The sequence below is a fragment of the Hippoglossus stenolepis genome, chromosome 2 (genome assembly GCF_022539355.2).
Source record: "Hippoglossus stenolepis isolate QCI-W04-F060 chromosome 2, HSTE1.2, whole genome shotgun sequence".
NCBI classification, from domain to species: Eukaryota; Metazoa; Chordata; class Actinopteri; order Pleuronectiformes; family Pleuronectidae; genus Hippoglossus; species Hippoglossus stenolepis.
In genome coordinates, this window is record NC_061484.1 from 2,699,111 (window position 1) to 2,723,303 (window position 24,193).

At 40.9% G+C, this 24,193-nt stretch overlaps 1 protein-coding gene across 2 annotated transcripts in view; it reads right to left on the bottom strand.

Annotated features, from left to right (window-relative positions):
• sorcs3 (sortilin related VPS10 domain containing receptor 3) overlaps positions 1–24,193 on the bottom strand; it is a 206,760-nt gene that overhangs the window by 105,220 nt on the left and 77,347 nt on the right. For both annotated transcript variants that reach the window (XM_035146310.2, XM_035146300.2), the window contains exon 2: positions 16,384–16,451. In XM_035146310.2, coding sequence (XP_035002201.1) covers positions 16,384–16,451 — 68 coding nt within the window. The remainder of the gene's footprint in view (positions 1–16,383; positions 16,452–24,193) is intronic.

Here is a 24,193-nt window from a genome sequence, read left to right on the forward strand (position 1 = left end):
ATCTTTCCATGTTTTCACCTGAGGCAACTGCTGCAAATCTCTCCTCTAATGCAGAATCCACTGAAGCATAATTGAAAATGACTTTGGAGAATTGCCACACTGAGATTGGAAGATAGTGTATCGGTGTAGGTGTTTCTGCGGGAGCGCACGGAGTGGCCGCTGCAACACACACACGAGAGCAGGGTACGGTGAAGCATGGAAAAAATAATGGAACCCTCGAAAGACTGAGCACTGTAAAGTCTTTCTTTCTTACAGCCGATTTAGAAAAAATGTGTTCATGTGCATATCCGTCTGCGTGCGTGTGTTAATGTTTGTGTCTGTGTTAGCGGCATACAGTGAACGGGAAATATAAAAGCAACCCATGTGTGAAGGAAACAGAGAGCAGGAAATGTGTTTGCCAACTGCAGTGGAATCCACGCTGCCGCTGATAAAAAGCCCCGAGAGTCAGAGGCGCTCCTGCAGCGCAGAACAGTAGATTTCACATAACAACCATGTGCTGGGGTGTGATCCTTGTAAACCACAAGCAAAACAGAAAGAGCAGAGCAGGAGGTGATATAAAAATTGTGAAAAAAAAATCCTCACAGTAGCCCATGTTGCCATCAGGCCTTACCAAATATAGCCCTGACTGCATCATTGCACCGTGTCTGACAAATGCAGTGTTGAGGAAATACCTTAAAGGAACAGCCAGAGTGGGACAGAAGTGCTGACATTCAAAGATCGCTCTCAGTGACAACATGTGCTGTGTATCCCACTCACAGCCCGTGTTCTCCATTCAACCTTGACAGCAAATATCTTTGCTTCACGCCTGTCCCTGCTCGCTACAGTCTTGAACGCTTTTCTTCCAGAATTAATCTTTAAATATAGAATAAATCTTTAAAAAAAAATCCTCCCAGACACGATAACTTTTTCATGAGGTCTAGAAAGACTTTTTTAGGTTACAAAGGATGAATGCACTTTTCACATCCACCACAAATGTCGACTGCTGACCTGACCTGTATCATCTCATGATTTAGTCATCTCACCAAACCTTTTTTTTTTTCTCTTCTGCTCTGTCCAGTCTTAGGTAATCCAACAAGCAGCTTCCCTTCCAGCCCATCACAGATGCTACTCTACAGTATGTGATTCATATCTAAGCCAGAGTGCTGGCTTCGGAGGGAGAAAGCCCCATGTGCTTCTTTTAACTGCACAAGTCTGGCGGGCAGAGAACACCCAGAAATGGCTTCCATTCATTATTCATGCCATGACAAGGCCTGAAAAACAGCACATTCTATGGTTAGATTATTACAGACTGTCTTTGTGAAGAGTGGCAGCCCACCACAGGGGCTGTAGGTTCGACTCCGTGCTCCAACAAGGTCTCCAGAGTGTTGTTAGTGATAATAAGTGACGTGCCGAGGTCAGGAAGAACTGGAAGTCCACGCTTAACAAGGGAACGGGGAGGTGGGGGCACTCGCTTTTGAAGACACTTGGGAAAGGTGGTAGATTAAAAGTATGTTTACTCTTCCAATAAAAAGTAGGAAAACCACATCAATAATCTTAACAGTTTGAGTGGTTCACTAGCTGCTTACAGTGTGTACAAAACTGTAACATGAAATAGTGGCTCACTTGTTAATGTATGAAACTCTAAAATCGGCAGACGCGAATGGCAATGAAATATTTCACTGATTACACAAACAAATCAAAGTGTTAATGAAATAATTTCAATTTAATTGCAGTTTTAAAAAATCCAAACATCCTAACTTTTTTTTAACCAGTTGAATTAAAAATAGATTTGTCTCCTCTACCATCATTAGATGAGTTGATAAGATAAATTAAATGTCTGTGTCAAATGGAACATAAATGGACAAATTGAGACGACTGTACAGTTAGTTGGTTCTGTAAATGCACTAATTATGAGCTGTTACATCCCTCTGCATAGTTTGACCTAACTTATTTAATCAAAATAACATTTAAACATTTTAATACCGTAAATAATCCGTCTGCTCTATGTTGTAAAGACTCAGTGTATTCACCTTTTACTGTTAAGTAAGAATTTTAGCCAGCAAGCCAACAGTAAACGATAATAAAGACAAACTCCTGTGTGACTCGTCTGTGTTTAAGGGAAATGATCCCGCAGTGAAATCTCACTTTACTGCTCTCTACAGAGACGAGTGGTAAACTACTGCGTCTCGGTGATATGAAGAGTCGTGCCTAAGTGGACGCAGCCCTGGTGTCTGTGTATCAAGATACATGGACACACTTATCTCATTATTATGTAGGCACACGGGAACAGTGCATGCTTTGATGTTCTATAGGGAAAATAAAGAATATATCAATTATTGGATGTTGTAGAAGAAAATTACATTAAACACACTGTTTCCCTATTTTAATTTAGAAAAATAAATGCCATCTACTTGATTATCTCGTGTCTCATAATAATCCTTCACTGTATTTTGTCAGATTTGTTCCTCCATCCTCCGAAAAAACAATTATTACTGCAATTGCAACCACCGCCATCAGTAAAGTTTACATTTCCCCTGAGCTGAAGCTCAACCATTGTCCCACTTTCCGTCAGTGCAGATCTACAGGGAGATTGTTAGAGGTGTAGAGCTCAGACAGGGGGTCAGCTGTGCTTTCACACATCATTTCCTTGAACGTATTCATCCCATGGTATTTGGAGATAGGTTAATGTCTCTTAACTCACTAAATTGCCCTAAAAATAAAAGGCTCTCTTTATAAAATAGTTGTAAGTGCTGAGGCGCACAGTGAAAAATAAAAAGTTCCCTTTTTAATCCGTTCCTCAGTGACTACAGGGACCTCTTTGAATGCTTGTTTTGACTGTTTCAATATATATGAAGGTTACAAACAAACTTTTGATTTATATCTGCCATAACTCCTTTGGATTTATGCTCATCATGCACTGTGCAGAATCCACGTTTTAAATCATTCTCCCCTTTTCTGTCAGCACTGCTTAACGGGGATGAACGCCTCGCAAATGCAAGTGTTTAGTCGAACACCAGCTGTGTCCCTGGTGGAGACTTGGTAAAGGAGGAGTGATAAAAGCCAGGCAGGAGTGTAAGAAGTCTGAGCACACTCTAAATGTCTTTTGTTTGATCGCGTGCTCATTTGCCAGGGCGCCTCCTGTTGCTGAGCACAAGGGTAAATACACCTTTTGCTGCCATTTCCAAAGAGAAGGAGGGCGACCGCTCTCGTGGAGGGTGAGTGGGAGCTATCCTTCACGACTCTGCGGTGCCTTTATCTGGTACCTTTCTTCTCCCTGATAAGCAGCTCCGGAGCCAATCATGTGGAACCTATAACTCAGACATGTGAATGTGAAGTTTTACTGAGCTAAGTAAGGGGAAGGAGGGGGGAAATTAATAATAAACTTTCCTTTACAACCTTTGCTAAACTTTCTTCCTGTGCTGCAACCCACTCCTGCTGCTGTTCACACATTCACAGTCCTGGCAGCGTCTCTCAGCGTTGGCAGCCGCCCATCCATAATCGCAACAGATCTGAGCCTGTGGCCTCAGCGTTGACTTGTGCAGGCAGCGGGCAGCTGGAATGGGCAAAAAACAAAACATGTACCTAGCGATGGCGCCCGTGCCACCAGCCACATCACCAGCCACCACAGTCCAGCACGACGCTGCAGGGGACTGATGTCAGAATGCTGTCCTCCGTGGAAATATTTGTGTCATTTCAGATAAGCCGTGGAGTCAGAGCTCTCAGGCTACCCACTGCTGTCGACAAACATAGGACATTTTGACTTACATTCACTGGGTGTGCTCATACTCCTCTGTTTGCTTCTGAATCCATTAAGGAGACAGGTTTTTGTTTAGATTTAAAGTAAGAGTAATACAAGTGATGTGGATGGGCAACACGTTTAGTTTATTCTTAAACATTAAGAATAGTTTGTGTTAATCGGGGTGAAGCAGGGGAGAAGCCCTTGAATCGCATTTTCATGAAATTCCAGTTTGCCTCCAGACTAAAAGCTTCATGATGAAATCGACCAATTGCTGTTATGACAGGAAGAAAATGAGTATGTACTGTAATTCAGGATATGAGAGAAAAGCCCAAGAGTGTGTAATTAAAAAGGTACGAATTTAAATATCGTGAGAAAGGGACCAGACTAAATGACCTCTTTAATAACCGTGAGCTTGATTTATGTGTTAACTCGAAGGTAAAGGCACAAAGGGAAAACAAAAAGGTGGCAGTAATTCATGTGAAATTAGTTTGCATGTGATATATATATGGTGTGTTATTTCAGGCTGCCTATAATTCAGTGCTGTCATTTTTATTATATTACCACAAAATATACGATATGCACAGTCATACCTGCAAATGCATTGGCTTTGTGTTGATCCAGGTTGACAGCTGCTAATGACTTACCCAGTCGACCGAGTTCTTTTCTGACAATTTCTGTGTGTTAATGGCTTTGGGCGGATGGTTTGTGATCCTTGTGAGGTGCATGTATTGGATGCTAACATGCAAAGCACTGACTGAGAGCAGCATTGTAATTGGATGATAACACAACTCGACGTACAGGAAGTGAAGTTCATGCCGATTTTTTGAAACACATGATTTACCCCCAAATGCCGACGTTAATTGATGACGTTGGAGCCCCAGTGTCAGTGTCAAGGCAGGAATTGATGTTGAGGGAGAGCGGGTCTTCTATTAACCGGGAGGTCGGTGGTTTGATCCCAGCCTGCTTCGGGAAGTGTCCTTGAAGTGTCCACGATACTGAACCCCAAATTGCCCCTGGCAGTGTGTGAATGTGAGTTTGATAGAAAAGGCCCTGCCATTAGAAGCATTGAATGTGTCTGTAACCTGTACTGTTGTGTTGAACACTTTGAGTGGTGGATACGACTAGAAAAGTGCATTTAGCTTAAGGTCCCATCACAGTCCAGCTGATTAAGAAAAACTGTGCTTCCATCAGTGTAGAGGTGTCTTTGTAGGTGGGTATGACTCTGACTAGTAATGTGTATAAAGTAACATATGTAAACTATGGAATGCACTAGACAGTATAAATTAAAAGTATCCCTTGAACCTTACTTGAATGTATCCACTCCAATCTATACAGAAGAGGAATGTACTTTTGAAATAATTAAAAAGTATAAGAGTAATGGAGCCTTTTATGAATATAAACTGTACAGTAAAGCGCTTTGAGTGGTCATCAAGACTAGAAAAGCGCAATATAAATACAGACCATTTACCATTTATTATAGTATAACAGTCACAGGGGGCACTAATCTGAATTCAAATCTGAAAGTACCAAAGTTTTATTCAATAGTTTAAGGGCCCAATTACATGCAAATCAAAATCCCACTTTAATTCCTGTGACCCTGTGTTAATTGTCTAATAACAATATTAATATCAGTGTAATGTTGTTATCTTAAATATTTTTTGTCTCTATCTGGATATCTTCCTCCTTCTCGTTCTATCGTTGTAATTCACATTTTATTCAAAGTATTTGCTGAAATCAGATGACTTGGCAAATTGGCCAAAAAAGTCTAGTTGATACGTACAGATATGGTAGACATAGCTGTTTTTACTTAAGGTTAATATTAATCTCACTTTTCAATATTTTCCCCCATACGCAGTGTTTGAGGAGAGCCAGCAGCTGTATCGGTCATGTCCTCCCCCCCAGTGCTGCCACAGACGTGCTTTTAAAAAGTTCTGGTGAGACCAGGTCGATGACGTTTTGAGGAATATACCCAAGTCCAATTGGAAAAGGTCACAGACATCAGGTGGGTCTCTCTGAGAGAGCCGGCCCCTTATTATAGGCACTGACCTGTGAAATATCACATAGCCTGTGAGCATGCTCAGCAAAATGATGCAATTTGAGAGGATGTCACTCCGGGATGGGGTCACCCCCAGGTGAGCCATCTCCTCTTCCTCTCACTCTCTCTTTGTGATGGTCCCCTGTATCTAGGCAAGGGAATCCTCTCAAGCTATGATGGCCCTCCCAAAATAGAGGTGCTGCTGCAGATCCACTGTTGTTATTTTTCCCCTTTAGAAATTGTCTTTTAACAGAGTTTAATTATTATCAAAAACTAAACTTATCTGTGTTATATGGTAATAAATACAATAATGGATTCTATGTAATTGTTCTCAAAGAAATCATTGATTTCAATATATGTTATGTGTTGAAGTTCTTCCTCTGATTTACCTGTAAATATATCCCTTTTTCCCATGTTACCCAGAGTTCGCATCAGTATTGATTACATGTACACTTATCTTACACTTACACTGATTTTGTCAGTCAGATCAGATTTGATTGTTAAAAAATAATATTTTACTATTTTCCCCTTTTTCTCAAAAAAACTATCGAGCAATCATTAATTGAACATCCAGATATGTTTAGAGATGTTCAAAAATGATTGTGATTATAATTTTTAGAGGAAAAAAAGAAGAAATGTGAAAACAGACCAACAATTTTTGTAAAATATTTTGTGTTATAGAATTGATTGCCTCCTCAAGAGTGACTTTTTGTTTTACACAGAATGTGATGTTCTCTCCTAGTAGCCTAAACTGACTATTGTGTGTAAAATTGGTGAAGATCACCTTTAACAAAAGTCAGTGCAGCACAAAAATCTTCCCACCACTTGTCTGACTGTTGCCTAATACTTCATAATCACTGTCATTTTCTGTGACACTAATTTCAGGCAGTTATCCTCATTATGAACATTTCTTCCTACCAAACATCATTACAACTGCAATCAGCATGTTAATAAGGGACAAAAAGAGTGAGGAGAATGCTATTTTTTTTTTTTATCAGATCAGTGGTAATTTGCCGAAGGCGTGAATGAGACCAATTAAATCAAAACAATTAGACTCAAATGCTGATCCTCTTGTGTTAAAATGTGCCTAAATGACAGAGCAGAGAACTGACTTGGACTACAGCAAAGTTCCCTGCAGGATCAAATGAAAAAGACAGACATTTACAGTGTGTTTACTGGTGGTACGGTGTTATCATTTAGAGGTCCACTGGGGCAAAGTTGTTCATTTGCATTCATATTGACTGATCTCAGACACCAGAGAAAAGATAATATTAGTTAAACTGAGAGGTACAGTATTTCCTCTGCGGACAGAGACAGTGAGGCAGTATAGGCTGTAAAGCTCTTAAAATCACATCTATTACAAATCTACAATAATAACTGTCAGTTGTATTAAGTATTTGGACAGTGACACTGTTTATGAAGCAGCTGTGAGCCAGCCTACAAGACACATTCAAGTCCACTACTTGTCCAACATGCAGCGTTGTCAGATTTGACTGATACAAAGTGACCCGGTCACAGCCTCAAACCCTATTACCAAGTTGTGATAAACTTAAATGTCATTTGGTTTTGTCTTTTATATCAGTCACTGCATGCAGAGCTTGTTGAACTCTCCCTGTCCATCTCACGGCTACTAATCCAAGAAGAGGCTGATTCATTTAATTATAGCTAAACTTTTCACAGAGGAAAAACCATCCACGTGATATAAAAAGTAGCCCAGACTTTCAGAAGCTGCCCTGAACCTTTTTTACGTAACCCTCCCATGAATTTCAGCTGGGCTGAAAACTCCTCAGTCTGGCAACATTGGTCACATAACCAGCTCCTCTTACTGCAAATGCACCCTTTGCTATGCAGTGGTGCACTTCAACTAACAGAGGTCTGCTGCACCTGAACAGCTCACCTGACATCCCTGCTGTTTGTACTGCTGCCATTCATATAGCATATCTTGCTCATGTGGGCTTGGAGAAAAATATGTGCTTGGTCTGTGCCTTTTGTTTAGAATGATGATTTAACATGATAACTAGGTGTAATGTTTAATACCAAGCTCAGCACCTTAGTTTAGCATGTTAGCATGCTACTGTTTGATGATTAGTTGAGGTACAATTGAGGGGAGTGTGATTTTGTTGGCACTTTGCTTTAGCAAGTGGTGGAAGAATCTACACACTGATACTCCCATGGTAGTGCCCCACCACTAGCAGGGCTAAAAATATTTAGTTTATGCTGGTATAAGGTCTCAAATATGGGATTACTAGTTGAGTTTATCTACAATGGGTCCTATAGATGTGGGTGCAGCAGTGGTGGCCATAGGGCTATCATAATTGACACAGAGGGGACAACATCCAACATCCATTTACAACTCCTGATTCAGTAAGGTGCTTATTTAAGTCATTCTTTCAGTGTAAGTAAAATTGAAAATGGTTCCTTTAAAAAAAAAAAAAAGCTAAAATAAATTGTCACATTTAATGTTAGTTATGTTAGTAAATAGCTAGGTTTTGAAGGCTACTGACAGGACAGGGCCACTTAGCAAGGGCTAGTGCCCCCTGGCCCCACCCCTGGATCCGCCCTTGGGTTGCAGGCTTTGAATTACACAACTTACCCGTTGGCACAGCATGCATGTTAAATCTACTGAAGATGCTACACTCAGACAAAATGTCAGCTAAAGCATATTTAGTAAAGATGGTAATTTGTATTCAAGTTAAGTTGCATGACTTAATTTAAAATATCCCACGACGTCAGCGTTTAATGATTTCATTTCAGCCTGTTACTCCTTTAAACATCATTCCGTTCAAAACAAGGCCCAAAAATGAGCACAGAAAACACAGATTTACAACAAAGGTATGATGTGATTGTTTTGTTGTCTTGAAACTGGCTTTTAATTCGGAAGTAACACTGCTTGTCGCAGCTTAGTGGACTATAGGCTGCCAGTGTGCTAATCGCCACATGTTCTGCGAGTGAAACTAAGGGCTCAGTGCACTCACTTCAGTTTGAGGATTCTGAGTTTATTTGAGCACTGAACCAATTTCATAACTAAATAGTTGTTGAAACATAAAATAAAAAGACATGGACTGGACTTTTGCCACTTCAAATAGCAGTGCAACTAAAATAAATCAAAATCCTCTCATTCCCAACATGCCCAGCTAAGTAATTCAGTAACTTGCTGTGAGCACAACTTCAATAAACTCACCACATTAGGCAGAGAAAACAGCAGCTGGTCTTGTTTTGTTTAGGATACGTCAAAAATGTACAGTGAGGGATATACAACCTGACTGTGTTGTTGGCTTTAATTTACCCACGTCTGAATACCTGCAAATGAGTACAAGGCTTGTCATATTTGATACATTTTCATCCACAGAGGGACAATACTCCAGAGGCCAGATGAGAGAGGCTGAGCAACTTTGAAGAAGAATTTCTGTGCTGAGTTGATTTATCGTCAACAATGAAGAGCTTGCCTTCATTTATTTTTCCCTCAACCAAGCACATATGAAGGCTCCTTTGGAAATTATGCACAGACTGACTGATCAGCTTTCATTGTTTAAGGTCATGATGTTCATTAAAATTGACAGACTGACTAGGCAATCGTTTGACATGTTGCCACTGGTTTGACCTTTGAGAGAAAAACAAAAGCTGGTGTTAGAGCTGCTAGTCGGGACGTTTCCCCCGTGAAGTGATAAAGATTCTCTCTCACTGCTCTTCGTCAAACCCTATCAGAGCTGTGATCTCAATTAGCCAGCAACAGAGAGACGAAATCATGGACCCGACAGTCGGGCTGCTCAGCACTGCTCAGTGATGTGTGGTAGTATGCTAGTTTGCCTTTTATCTCTCTCTTTTTACCCCGTTATCAAATCACCTTCCTTCAACTTCATCTTCTTCTACCATTCCTATCTCAAATTCTCCTTAACGTCCTGTAAATTGGAAAGTGGAAAGTCAGGCCAGGGTGGACAGCTGCTCCCCTCAGTGAAGGTTTTGTGGGTGAGTGACGGAGCTGGGAGTGCTGCCAATAATGCTGATCTCCAACCATAGAGATGTCTATGTTCTCACACCATGGATAAGTCACTTCACCTCATTATGTTTCCCCTACAGAGTTTCACTGCATGGTGTATTCAACTCTGATGAGTGTCAGGGTTTATGTGATTCAAATCATCACTTATTTGTGTGCAAAAAAAAATACTGCTGAGCAGGTCAGACATGCTGTTGATATTGCTGGCTTAGCTTAAATTAAATACTTTTTTTCTGTGACAGTATATAAAGGTAGTAAGCATGACTAAACTTCCTCTCACTGTACAAAACCCTTGCCAAAATATCCTGTGCAAGGTTGCTAACATCTTGCGCTACTGACATAAATTCGACCCCGATACGTCACAGTATCAATTGTGGTGTGGAGCCACTTTATTAAAGTCTTGATGATACACCAGCCTTAAATATCTTGAGCTAATCTCAGCTGCAATCATGATGTCAGTCTTATAAGAGTGGTCACTTACATCCAATTACATCAACTGGCGGTGGGCATCAATTAGTGCGGTAGAGTGTACAAGGGATATTCTCCATCTTTTCCTATGTTCTATAATGGGACAGCTTTTGAGTCTGCTGAACGACAGTAGGTGTTCAGTTTAAAAAGGCATAGAGGTAATGATGTCTGATCTACTGAGCGAGCCACATGACTTGCATAGTACTGCGAAACAGCCAGTAGCCAGTCAGATTTACCTTTAGTCTCAGCGTACCCTCAAGTTCGGCCTGTATCATTGATTCAAAAGCCCAAACACTTGAAGTTATGTCCCTAACATCTGCTGGTGGCCACTAACACCTGCTAACATCTACTGGTAGTTGGTAACAGTAAATTGTGCAGAATACCTTCACAAGCACAAGGGATATTCAACATCTTGTACTATATTCTAAATCTAAATGTCCCATCTGCTAACATGGAGTGGGTGGGGTTCATGTTCTATACTGCAGCCAGCCACCAGGGGGTCTCCCGAGGATCAAGATGTTTTGGCTTCACTTTTGGCTTCACTTTTGGGGAACTGTCATGTTGTCTATCTTTATATTCAGTCTGTGCTTTGCATAGATACTCACTAAGCTGTATTTTATAATAATTGCTGCTTTCAGTAATATCTGAACTGCACTCGTTTAGCTTTTTTGTGTCTTAAATAACTGGTTACAGAATCATGTTTGGCAGCTTAGAGTCCGAAGCCTAATCATCTGATTACAGCACCAATATTTTATTGAAAACACAATTTGTGGTAACAAGCGGCGGCTGTGGCTGAGGGGTGGAGCGGTCGTCCTCCAACCAGAAGGTTGGCAGTTCGATCCCAGTCTTCCCAATCTTGCCCCAGTCTTTGGGTAAGATGCTAAACCCCCATATGGCCCCTCATAGAAAAAAAAAAGACCCGCTAATAGATGCACTGTGTGAAGTGGTGAATGACAAACTGTACTGTAAAGCACTTTAAGTGGTCATCGAGACTAGAAAAGCTCTATATAAATACAAACCATTTACCATTATTTTGTTCCTAAAGGGACCTAAGGCATGATTGTGCTTACTGCTTGAACTGGCTTTAATAACTATCTGACTGGAGGTCACCCCCAGACTCACTCCATTACAAATCTCTCTCTCTCTCCCTCTCTCTCTCTCTCTCTCTCTCTCTCTCTCTCTCTCTCTCTCTCTTTTTCTCTCTCTGTTCTTCTAGTCACACATTCTGATGTGGGGGATCGACAATTCCAAACAACAGAGGAAGTCAGGTGCCAGTCCTGTAAAATGTCTGTAGCAGTGAGCAAACAGTGATAGTACCAGTGACAGTGCAGCGTTACCCAGGATGACTCACCATCCTGTGCAGTCTGCCACTATTGGAGCACAGTGTTAGCTCAGGCCGAGCACTGACATATTAGGTGATTGCATTAGATGAGTGGCATCAGATGCTTCACTCACTGGCTAATTCATCAGCAGAAATGTGACGTGTTTGCTATGGAAGTCAATTGTTAATTAGTTAATTAGTTGCCTATGGTACCTGTGTTCTCCCAAATTTACCACTTGAGGGCCAAGCATGTACAAGTACACAACTTCTCAAATCGTAACCAAGAGCTCCCAAGTTGTATGTGAAGGCAGCACTATTCCCAGTTGACTGATGACATGTATTATTGCAAGTATTTAAACCCCATCGTGAACAGAAATATCTCAGTGTTTGAGCTCCTTTAATATTTTTACATAATACCCACATCACGGCTTATATATTGTACTTTCTGAGCTCCTGCAAAGAGCAGATGCTTTTGTACTATAAGCAGTTGATATGACTAGAAAATTCCTTGACGTAAATGTCTTTGACTGAATTGGGCTCTATATTAGGCAAAACACATGGTGTAAGTGACCTTTTAAATTGAGTTTGAGCTCTGTTGTTATTTCCAGTTTTATTTTGACGTTTCTTACCTAATGTGTCTCTTTGTTATTTCACTTCCTGTCTTTGTGTAGTTTACACTGATTTTGCCCCCACCCTGGTGTGTTTCACCTAAGTCTGATTATCCCTGCCCCCTACGTGTATTTAGTCTCCCAGTAGTGTTGATCAGTTCATCTGTTCTCTTCAGTCTAACCATGTGCTTCTGTCTTGTGCCATGGACTTTGCACTTTTTAGTATTTAGTGTTTTGATCATCTTCGTGTCTGTGTGCTCTGTGCCTACAGAAACATCTGTAAGCCTATTCATTCACATTAAATATTATTCTCAGCACCTACCTGTCTTGGTTTTTACTCGCCATTATGTGTACCAAAAACCTAAACCTAGGAGGTTGTATCTATCTTTTAACATGAGCAAAGCTATAAATGTAGAAGTTATAAAGTATTAAGAGGGGAATGCAACTTGGCTCCTGATAAATAAATATTGTGTTATGAAAAACACAAGTTTATTCTTGAAAAGGTTTGTTCCAGCTCCATTCAGTTTGCATTATGATGCTTTTCACCTCACCTCCAGGCTACAGTGTGTCATCTCGCTGCCATCTGTGGTGGTTGTGAAAGAGGACGCATGTCTGGGGGTATTTATGCAACAGGGACTTTAGGGATCACGAAAGTGAACAGATTTCAACTTTTACACACTGTAAGATCCTGTTATGAGCTCATGGTACATCAATTATCAAGTACTTTATTGTTCAGCACTTTGGTCATGAAAAGTTTAAGTAAATAAATGTGGGGAAAACATTGGTAAGTGTGAAAAACAAGATGGGCAAGATTTAATTTAAAGGATTAAAACGTTGGTACGATGTATGAAATTATTTGTTATGCCTGTCTTGCATGCAGGCAGTTTAGAGATATAGATTGCAGAGGCTAAACTGTTCATCAATAATTAAAGAAGTGTATTCAGCTTATTTAATGATCCATATTGTCTGCTGCCAAAGGAGCTCTTCCCTGTTTTACTGCAGGACATCAGGGCACTCCATTTTCTTTGCACTTATTCAAACACCAAAACACTGCTAGGTTTTTTCACCCCAGGGTCCAAATTATAAAGTGGCTGTCTGAATGTCAAAAATGGTTAGCAGTAGCTTTGGCACCTCTCATCACTGTCAAACTACCACTTCAAGCTGGGCAGAGTAAGCAAAGTGGAAAAGTGCAAATGTTTTGCAAGGAATCTTGTCACACTTCACCCCATCAGCAAGTAAGTTGTCACACTTGGTGGGATACGTAATGCTTCACTTTGCAGCGAATAGAACAAGAGCATATCAATTGTCGGGTTTTGGGTTATTTTCTAAAAGTATTTAGATTATTTTCCAAATTTAAATTCAAGATTAAATTCAGGTAAAGAAAAAAAAGGAATCAAGAACTTGGCCATGAAATTAGTTATACAACAACTTGACAAATCATTTCAAACAAACTTTCAAATGAAACTTGTCAAGCACTCGAACAAATCTCAAACCAGGTCTCAGACCTGTTGTCAGAATTTAGAGACCTGAGTCTCTCTTTAGTGGCTGTTCATATGGCTGGGTTATTGCTGGGGCCTGGTAAGAATGGGTTGGTGGAAGGACTTGGAAGTGCTGCAGTGGTTCTGGGGTCATCTGATGTCATATATTGGAAGCATATTCCAGCATTCTGACACAAAGGTAACATGTCTTTTCAGCAAGCCATAAATGGGAAAGGATAATTATGACTTTTTCTTTGTCAAATTTAGTCCATCAATGTAAAGATAGCAGCTGCTCCAGAGAGAGCACGCCTGGCTTATCTTTTGAACATTTGGCATTTTCACCAAAATGATTGAGGAAATCCATTAAATATTTTGCTTCAGTCAATTGGATGATCCATTGGAAGTTATTACGGAAGTCCATCTGTGCGCGGGTACCCTTCCCCATTGCTGTGACTGCACATGCTAACCCCTTTCACCAGATGTCGGTGACCATATCTGTTAAACATGCATCCGGCCATCAATCAGTCTGATTTCAGCACAGTCAGTTTACTCTATATTCCAATAGTCCCTTGGTCCCAGTGAATGTTTGCCTAACACCTCCTCCAGATTGTCAAAGAAAGCCTTGACATTCTCCTTGTTAAATACACTCGCCCTGGCAAGCCCAGTTGCCTCTAGTGTTTTGAGATTGTGTGGGCTACTTTTTTAGGAAAATTAAACGACTTGCTGCCGACCTTTTCTTTTTCAAGTAAGGCTGGTGGACACCACAGCTTGCGGGCCACGGCAAATGTGTTAGCTGATCTCATAAGGTACTGCCTAAACTCCAAGTTTGCGCTAAAAACCTGCTATTGAGATTTAGATTGAACCCACACAGTTGTGACGGTGTGTCTGACTTTCTATTTCAACTGCAGTACAGGTCCCACATTAGCCATTATACTATATTGTGCTACATCCTAAAGCAAGAAAAGGGCAAAAGTCAAAGACAAGAGTAGCATTAGCACTAGTAAGAGACTAGGGGAAGATTTAAAAAAAGAAAGGTTTAAAGAGTGCTTTCCCCAGACAGGATATAATGTCAGACCAAAGAGATGCATAAAACCAAGAACTGACCTTAAAGTCGTGTCCTCTGGTGGTGAAAACATTACCAGAGTACAAACTTAAAGCCCTGGTCTCCACTACCGTTCCCCCCTTTCAAATAGAGCTGTTGGGGATTGAACCAGTAACTGTTTTCTCAAATGGGGTCGGATGTCCTTGGGAAGTAAACAACTGCTTTCCTCAAGTGCTCCTGTCCGCAGGACTCCTCTCTATTGTCTTTCATTTCCTATTCTATTAAACATGAGAGGACACTCTATAGACTCCCACTTAAGTTGCAAGGTTTTAACTATATTACCACATAGGGATATATACAGCTGCCAACCCACATAAACTGACTGTTAAAAATACAGCATCCTTAGCAGCTGATTTAATCAGTGTGGAAAGAAACAGTATCAGTTTAGTTCTAGTATTAATACAGATCATCAGGCAGTTATCACATTCTAACATAACCTTATAAGCTGCTTTCAGACATGAACTGAACTGGCTGACTCCAGAATAGTGTGCCAGTTCTAAAGGCTTGTTATCAACTTAATGTGTAATCCTATAAACTAGTGTGGTTAGTAAATGATGTGCTTAGCCTTGAAGCAATGCTGGGTTAGGGTAACTAATGTAGGTTGAAAACTAGTTAAGCGGGCATGCTAACAATTGCAGTGATGTTAAAGCAGAAATATATCCACATTTAATTAATTGCTCCCACTTTTGCCTGCATTTTTTGTTTTGTTTTGTTTTTTGGAAAAGTCTCTTTAAATGCAGAGTTATGGCTAATGCCCCATGCATTGCACTTCAAGATGTCGACAAAAATCCAAAGCCTGACAGACCCTACCTTCCTTAGTTACAGTTGCTAAATTATGACTGGATGATCGCGTTGGGGGTATATTTTGGAGCATGGTCAATTACCTGAAGGAACTTGTTGCCACCATAGTCCATGGTCTCACTGGGAAAACTGGTCGAATAGCTCAGTAAAGTGCTGTCCTGTGTGTGGGATCTTCCTGAAAGTCTCACATAGGAATACGTGTATGTGTGTTAAACTGTCTATTCAGATTTTAAAATGGGTTACATGCAGTTTCAACTCAGTATGGATGTGTTTTCCATCTTTTTGCTTGTGTTTTTTTATTCTTTACAAGGTTTTTGCTTCATAGGTGTGTGTGTGTGTGTGTGTGTGTGTGTGTGTGTGTGTGTGTGTGTGTGTGTGTGTGTGTGTGTGTGTGTGTGTGTGTGTGTGTTTTTTGTGTGTTTAATTTGTTCCCAGGAGGGGTAAGGAAGCGAGGTATATCAGATAATACACCAGAAGAAGAGCATGGAAAATAGCCTTCTCCATTCTACGTGCCCTGTCTGACCATGTATGACACCAGAACCTACTGATCACGGCACCAGAGGAACGAGTGAGGGCAGGATACAGTGTCTGCAGACAGGTGAGGAATGACACTGGTGGTTTATAGCTACAAGCGAATGTGTAGGAAAAAACAGAGGCAGCATTTGTTTCAAGGGCCAGGTCGGAGGCTGTCGGTTTGTTCTCAGTCACTCGAAAATATGTTAAACTATCAATAACAGAAACATCAAGCAAATCATTGTGCAAGGCTTATTATACTCTTTGTCATCCTGAGCACTATTAACGCACTCAAAGGCACTTAGTTACAAATATTTAATGAATATAAATTTCCTTTGTACTCACCTCCAAAGAGTGCTCTCAGTGACGCTGCCAATATGAAAGTCATACAGCTTCGTTAGAATCAGGATCACCTGAAAAGAGAGGGAATCGAACCATTACAAAATATATTTTTATGAGATATAGTGATACAGTGAACTTAGATCAAACATCAAAATATATATTTTTTGCTCCTCATGACCCTTGCCTGGCACCAGAATGTAATGTTTAAAAGTTAAAGACATTGAGTATCTATGGTTTCTGTTCACAAGTGAGGTAGAGTTGAGCAACAGATGGGCAGGTGTTGCGTCAGAAAGGTACTCGATACCGATTAGTCAGCCAGCTCCCATCTTTTCCACCTTCACCTATGGTCATGAGCTTTGGGTGATGAAAGAATAAGATATCTCTGGCCAAGAAAGAGCAGGACATAACTTTTCAATCAGGTATCACAAGTTAAGCATCGGATCAGAATGCCCTCTTGGTGCCTCCCTATGAAGATGATCCTTGCACATCCAAGTGAATGGAAGGACCCGCCTTATTCTTGTTAAACTGAATATATATATAGTAAAAAGCAGAAGACTCACATCATCAAGTATAATGATATAAGCTCAGTTATGTATTTGCTATATCTCAAACAAAACGTACATCCCATGAGGCCTGTAAAAATAACTACGTTGAATTCTCCCCGACAACAGGAAGAAAAAGTACCAGGTTTTTGGCAGCAATAGATTAGCATGCTGGGAGGTAGCTTGTTGCATAATTAGCACTATAGCCAGTCGTATGCCACTTTGTAACTTAGTTTTTCTCTTGATGGAGCACTCTGCCATCCTTGCCCCAGTGGAAAAGCTGGATCCAACGGTCTCTGTGTTCTCAGCTTTGGTCTCTGCTCTTCTGGAGAGATAATCAGCAGGCGGGCACTTTGATAAGCACTGTGAAAGTCCTCCAAGCAAATCACTAGACATGAAGGCCAAGTCTGCCTTAACAGATGTGATACGCCATTCCAGAGTGGACGATCACAACTCTGTTGCCAGGGGTAGGTAGTAAAACAAAACAAGTAACATACACAAGTAAACATACAATTACTTTGCATACATTTTTTTTAAACTGTAGTTCTACTCAAGTACACTTTAAAGCCTAGTTTCTACTTTTACTTCACTAAATTGGCCATAGCACCTTCATCACAATGAACCTTTTGACTAATCTGGGAAAGCTTGAGGAGCAACTCACACCAAGGCAATTTCCTGTATGTGTAAATATACTTGGCAATAAAAAGAATTCTGATTCTGATTCTGATTCTGAGGTGGGTTTCACTGAGGTGCCTGGCAGAAAACGAAGCACCACCAGTCCACCACAACACCGACGCACTGTGATGAGGGGGGGCAATCCAAGTGAGATCTAGTAAGATCCACGACTGGCTCACAATGTGAAAAATAATTGTCAAGCAAAAATGAAACCACAAAAAAAGAGCGACTTTGGCACACATGCAATTATTCAGCATTCATCACGCATTTTTGACCTGAGGTCACAGAGATAAAACATCCTTTTACATAATAGTTTCTATTTGCATCCATCAGTCCATGTGTTGTAAACTGTACGGTTTTCTTTCTCTGTCTAAATAACTGCTGCTCTTCCTCATTAGCCTCCATGTCCCTCTTTAGCAGGTCCCTCCCTGCAAAAAGCTTATGCCAGTTTAAAAAATACTGACAAGTTTGACTTCAGTCACTTCGCTAAGAAGGGATGCAGGAGGTTTGGCCTTGACTCTACACAGCCATCGGCGATTACGGCTAAGGAGAAACCAAGTCCCTGCATATATTGGAAAGGAACCAGTGTCCTGCCATGCTCAACCTCTCATGTCCTCCTGAAGCTCTCAGGCCCAGGGACTTTCAGGACCTATCAACCTCACTGAGCCTCACTATCCCCACAAGCCCTGTGAAGCCCAGCCGCACACCAGGGACCCTCTGATGGCTCTTGTGGGAAGATGTGCCACATGCCCATGGTATTCTCCTACTAAGACTGTTAGCGTACAGTATGGGTCAGGCCGTGCAGGCGAGAAATGAAGTGCCAGTGGGGAGAGTAATGTTGAATAACAAGAAAGTGGATTCTTGCCCTGAGGCTGTACCACATATACAAACTGGATGATGTGTTTATCTCGATGCATATTTCTTTGCAAGAGCACTTTTGCATGCCACTGTAGTAATAATGTGTGTGTGTGTGTGTGTGTGTGTGTGTGTGTGTGTGTGTGTGTGTGTGTGTGTGTGTGTGTGTGTGTGTGTGTGTGTGTGTGACACATCTCATCCCAACATGACATTCTGAGACTCAAATTCAACATTACGAAAAATAGAAACTACTTTTGTCCTTTCAAATTTTGTAAGAAAATCTAGTAATGTGCCTTTTCAACTGACCTTAAAACTGACTTCTGATGCATCAATGCCACAGAACTGAATGAAAAGCCTTGGACTTTTCAACTAAGTCATGTCCGATACTCTCACTGTTTATTTAAATGTGTGGTCACAGCTGTCTGTGATCATTGTGCAACAGACAGTGGTGGTAATTGACAGACAAAGCTGCTGCACACTTAAGGGGAAAAAGTTTGACAGGGTGTCTATTTGAAGTACACTCTCCCTTCTCAATCCCCATTTGACTTGCAGTTATTGAATACAAATGTCAGTCACAGTGCACTTGCATTAGCCTTGTTGCCTCAGCAATTACCCAACTTTTGTGAAAACATTACTTGCATGACTAAATGTCCGACCTGTCCTTAAGACAGAGTCAAACAGCCAACGCTTTAAATACGCTTTAAATAAGTTTCACTGCGATCATGACCTTAAAAAATTGTCACCTTTGACATCGAGCACTACACAGTATAGTAAGCCATTATAGTAGCTTATGACATATATATATATATACAAAAATTGTGTTGTGGATTTACATGTTGCATTCCACACAGATGGTTTAAATCAAAGGTTTTTCAAAGAAAGCTATTGCAGTGAACAAAATGAAACACAATAAATCAAAGACTGACTAGATCAGCGCCTTGTTTGTAGAATTCAAATCAATTAATCCTGCTTCATAATTCATTTTACACAATTCAAAGGCATTTGTGGAATCAAAGTGACTGATCAAAGTGAAACAAAAGATTCAGAAGTTGAATCCTCATCAGGAAGCACAAGAATCTTCTCAAATACATCTCCTCAGACACTTTTGTATCTTGGCTCAGACTGTTTCTAAGATGTCCACTTTCTACGCTCTGTTCGGAACAAAAGAGCTCTCTGTGCCTTTGATTGCAAAATGTCTTGCTACTCCAGTATTGACAGTCTCGCACACAGAAGTGAAAACAAGCTTTTATTAGTCTGCAAACACGAGTCAGGATAGTCGACAACAAAATGGCAGCTGGAACTGATCATTATCTAGAAGTGATTAAGCTTCTCCGCCTCTCTGTAGCATGTCAACAGCTGAGCAATTACTTTGTCAATTGGAAAGAGCTGTTTATGGGATAAAATGTCAACTTGGGATGACAGAGCCCCCAGTTGATGCAAAGGCAGGCCCCAAAAAAACTGAAACCTTTTACACAAACAGGCATGACTGCACAGGAAAATGAAGCCATTCACTTAAGTGTAAGTGGATAAACACACTGTGTGATGATTTCCAATGATTGTATGGATCGTAAATGGAAACAAATGGAGGGCTGAAATAAAGAGGGTGACAACAACAGCGTGCATCTGACGTACAGGGCTCAACTGTCGTCTGCTGCCTTTGTTGTCCTTCTTCTTCTCCTTTGTTCAGATTATTGGCAGTTGGCAACCAACATCAAGGTGCATTACGAACATCTGCTGTGTCCTCCTCTTCCTCTTCAAACTTCCTCTTAAACTATAGGGTCCATGGTTCACTGCTTCTTCTTCCTTTTCTTCTTCTTCTCTGTTCGGTATATTGGCAGGTGTCAACCAACATCAAGGTGCGTCACTGCCATCCAATGCTGAACTTCTCTTTCCCTTTTCATTACTTCACACCCCCCAAGGGGGTGAGGGGGATCACGGCTCCCTCTCGCAACCCCACTTTTGTCCAAAGGTTGGTCAACCTGTGCTGTACAGCAAATAAAACACTGTAATAGAACAACACAGAGGCAGATGACCTTTAATCTTAGAGGAATAAAGCTGTGCCATTCAATATAACATACACTAGATCAATGATGGCGGTAATGCACCTTGATGTTGGTTGCCACCCGCCAATAAACCAAACACATAATAAGAACAAGATAACCCAACTCTGCAGTAACACTCTACTTTCTAAGCCTATTTCCAGTCGTTTCTTTCATTTTCTAACCCACAAACTCCACTCTACACTCCACATTAATGATTCTAGCTGCAGCAGGCAACTGTTTTCAATGGAAAAGCCGTGATGAAGTTATGAACAGCATCACAAAATGACGCATACAGTTAGCAGCTGATTGGTTGTGATGACCACATCCACTACCACACAACAGAAATAAGAGATAATTAAAATAATTGTGTCTGACCATTCTCAATATAGAATTTCAATAGAGGCTCATTGTCTCACTCTCTCACATCATTATCACACACGTAACCTGGTTTTTTAACAGTATAATTTGGTTTAAATTATATCGTCATCATTGTAGGATTCATTTGTCTTTCCTTTCATTCTGTCTTTCATTTACTGAGACGGTTGTGTCAGTCCGTCTTCCTTGTTTGGCCAAAAGAGGTGGCTTCTTCTTCTTGTAATCGTTTAATGGCGGTTGGCAGACAGCTTTTAGGTGCACGACTGCCGCCTTCTGTGTGTGAGTGTGGATCAGAACAGTTAAAACATGAAATACTCGTATCAATTCTAGTGTTTATATGGACATTTTAAAATAGGCCTATATCCTTGATCCCCTGAACTCCTCTGCAACATATCCAGCACCATGTCTCGCTTATTGATATAAAAAACAGGCTTCACTGTTTCCTGAGGTCTGGAATGTTCACATCTGCTCTTTTCATGTTTGTTCATCCTTGAAATAATCTACTTCTTTCTGTTTCTATTGCTTCTATAGCTCCTTTCTCTTACTTTTCTAGTAATATCTGTCCTTATTTCCTCATCTCAGCCAAGCTATAATTTTTAATCATACTTATTTCTCTTCTCCTTGTTGCTTCCGTCTGCATATATATCTGTCAACTCATGTGGCTTTTTCTTCTTCCTCTTCTTCCAACCCAAAGGCCATCCATCCATCCAATAACTATACAGCTTATCCTTTGAGGGATGGGGTGAGCTAAAGCCAGAGTACACCCTGGACAGGTCGTCAGTGTATCACAGGGCCAACATGAAGAGACAAACAACCATTCATAATCACATTCACACCTATGGTTGATAAGCATGTGTTTGGACTGCAGTACCCAGAAAGAATACATGCAGACATGAAAACACTGCACTGACTTCTTCCTGCTGTGATGGGACAGTGCTAACCCCTGCATCATTGTGCCGCCCAAAACTCCTTGGTATTACTCATGTTGCTCCAAAGTAATTCATTGTGACAAATTTTCTTTGCTGTCATTTTCCCCAGTGGTATATTTTCCGTCATTAAATACTGATATGAATTCCTTTCTTTCTTCATCATAGCAGTTGCAATCCATTAGTACCATGAGGGTAGAGTACGGTAAGGCATTCTATGGAGAGACACCTGTATGTATTTCCATACTGTCAAGATGTCGTCCTGTGTCACTTCACATGTTAAAAGAAATTATCACTTATGTATTTCAATAACATATTTAATTTCCATGTAACTTTCCTATATAAGGTTCAATATAAAGGGTCACATTTGATGACGTGTTTTCTATCATGTTGAGTTAGTGTGAATACATCAAATCACTCGAAATTGTGTTTTATGTGTATATTCATGTATATGTAAAACTTTATTTGATTAAATCACTCTATTTACTAATATGTAAATGAAATACATAAAGTCTCCATTTTAGGCATAGTTATTATTTTTTTGTATTTTGTTGGAAGCACTGTAATGTTTACAATATTCTGAGCACATCAGCTGTGTACACTGAACGATGGTCTGACACACTCTCTTTTAGAATTAAGATTAAGAAGCCCAGCAAATGGACCAGACCAAGAGCTGCATCCGAATGAGGGGAATGGTGCTTCTTTGTGTTGGGTTTCAGTTATCAATCTGTGTTGTTCCCCCTTTTGTCTCATTTTCAGTCAGTCAGTTTAATGAATGGCTTGTTTTTTTGATAGAGTTCTGAGTGGGTGAAATCTTTCATTGATCCAGGTTTCTACTTAATTTGCAAAAAACGTCATCCCTGTGTATTCTTTGTATTTCTTTTTTTTTTAGAAGTAATCCTGTGCTTGTTTGTCCTTTGACTGCTTGGTCCCTGACACTTGCTGGACAGTGTGACATCATACAAGCTACAGTGCCAGATGTTTGGTCTCACGAGTTGATGGAGGGGGCAGCACAGTGGTTCAGGCCAGGGTGTTTCTGTGAGGAGTTTGCATGTTCTCCCTTTGGCTTCCTCCAGTCACAGTTCAGAGACATGTAGATTGGGGTTAGGTATGTTTGGGGACTCTAGATTGACCATGGGTATGAATGTGAATGTAAATGGTTGTAAGTCTCTGTATGTTGGCCCCTTTGATTCGCTGGTGATCTGTCAAAGGTGTACCCCAGTGTACAGTTACTGACAATAAAAGCTGACGATAGCTCTATCGTCAGCTTTTAGGAACCGCCTGCCTATTGTTGCAGGCAGTTCTGGTCACCTGCTGAGGAAGGTTAAAGCCTTAATGACGTTTCTCCAGCCCATCAGTGTGGCAGAATTACTCCTAGTGCTGCCACTAGCCAGTCCAGCTCTAACAGAAGGGTCAATGTGTTCAGGCTGGGCTGCCAAAGTCTTGGTAATTATAGGGAAACACTACAGTATAGTTGCGCTAAAAATGTAAAACTAGAATTACATCATGTTTAGTGGTTGAATCAAGGACTGGATTTCCCAAAACAGAAAGAAAGGGTTTTAGCACTTTTATGGAGTCTGTGTAACCATCATGTTCCACATCTCATGCTACGCCTTGAGCCATCGGTACATGGTGTCCCACAAATATGATAATGTCAAGCCTCCATGTCAGCTTTAAATGATGTGATGACTTTAAGAATAAGAAAAGCATTGCACTCGGAGAACTGGAGCTAGGTGAAACGCATTAGTGTCTGACTGTGACAGACGATGTTGAAATGCTTCTCCGTTTCCGTCGTGTTGTGCACTTAAGGGCAACATGCCCAGCATCAGCACCATGTGTGCATGTACCATGCACAGACATTATGCACATGTCAACACAGGCTCCAAGGGGAAATAATTCCCTTTAGCCTTGAATGGATATGGCTGCCTCAAACCACAAAGAAAATACAAGAACAAAATTGTGTTCACAAGTCAACGCTCTGAATGTTAACTCACCAGCATCACATGCAAATTAAATACATGCAACACTTCAGAGATGAAGGCCGTCGCTGGTTGGAAGGAAGAGAATTAAGATGTTCAAAGAGTTGTTTATGTGTGTCCACCAGGGTATGCTGTGGTTGTTTGTGTTAGAGTCCCATGAAGGCCACACCGACGAGGAGACTGCAGCACTGAACCCCTTCTGGACATCAGTCCCACCGCTCCCTTTCAGCTCCCTCCTTCTCCTCCGCTGTCACTCTCTTCCTGTCACTCTGCTCCTTCATGCTCCCTCTCACGCGGTCTGTCTCCATCTTCCCCTATGTGAATTACTTCCCCCCTTCTTCGATTCCGCTCCCATCCTCCCCTTGAAGTGAAGTCCTCTCTCTCATTTATTCCATCAGTCATGCGTCCGTCTTCCCTTG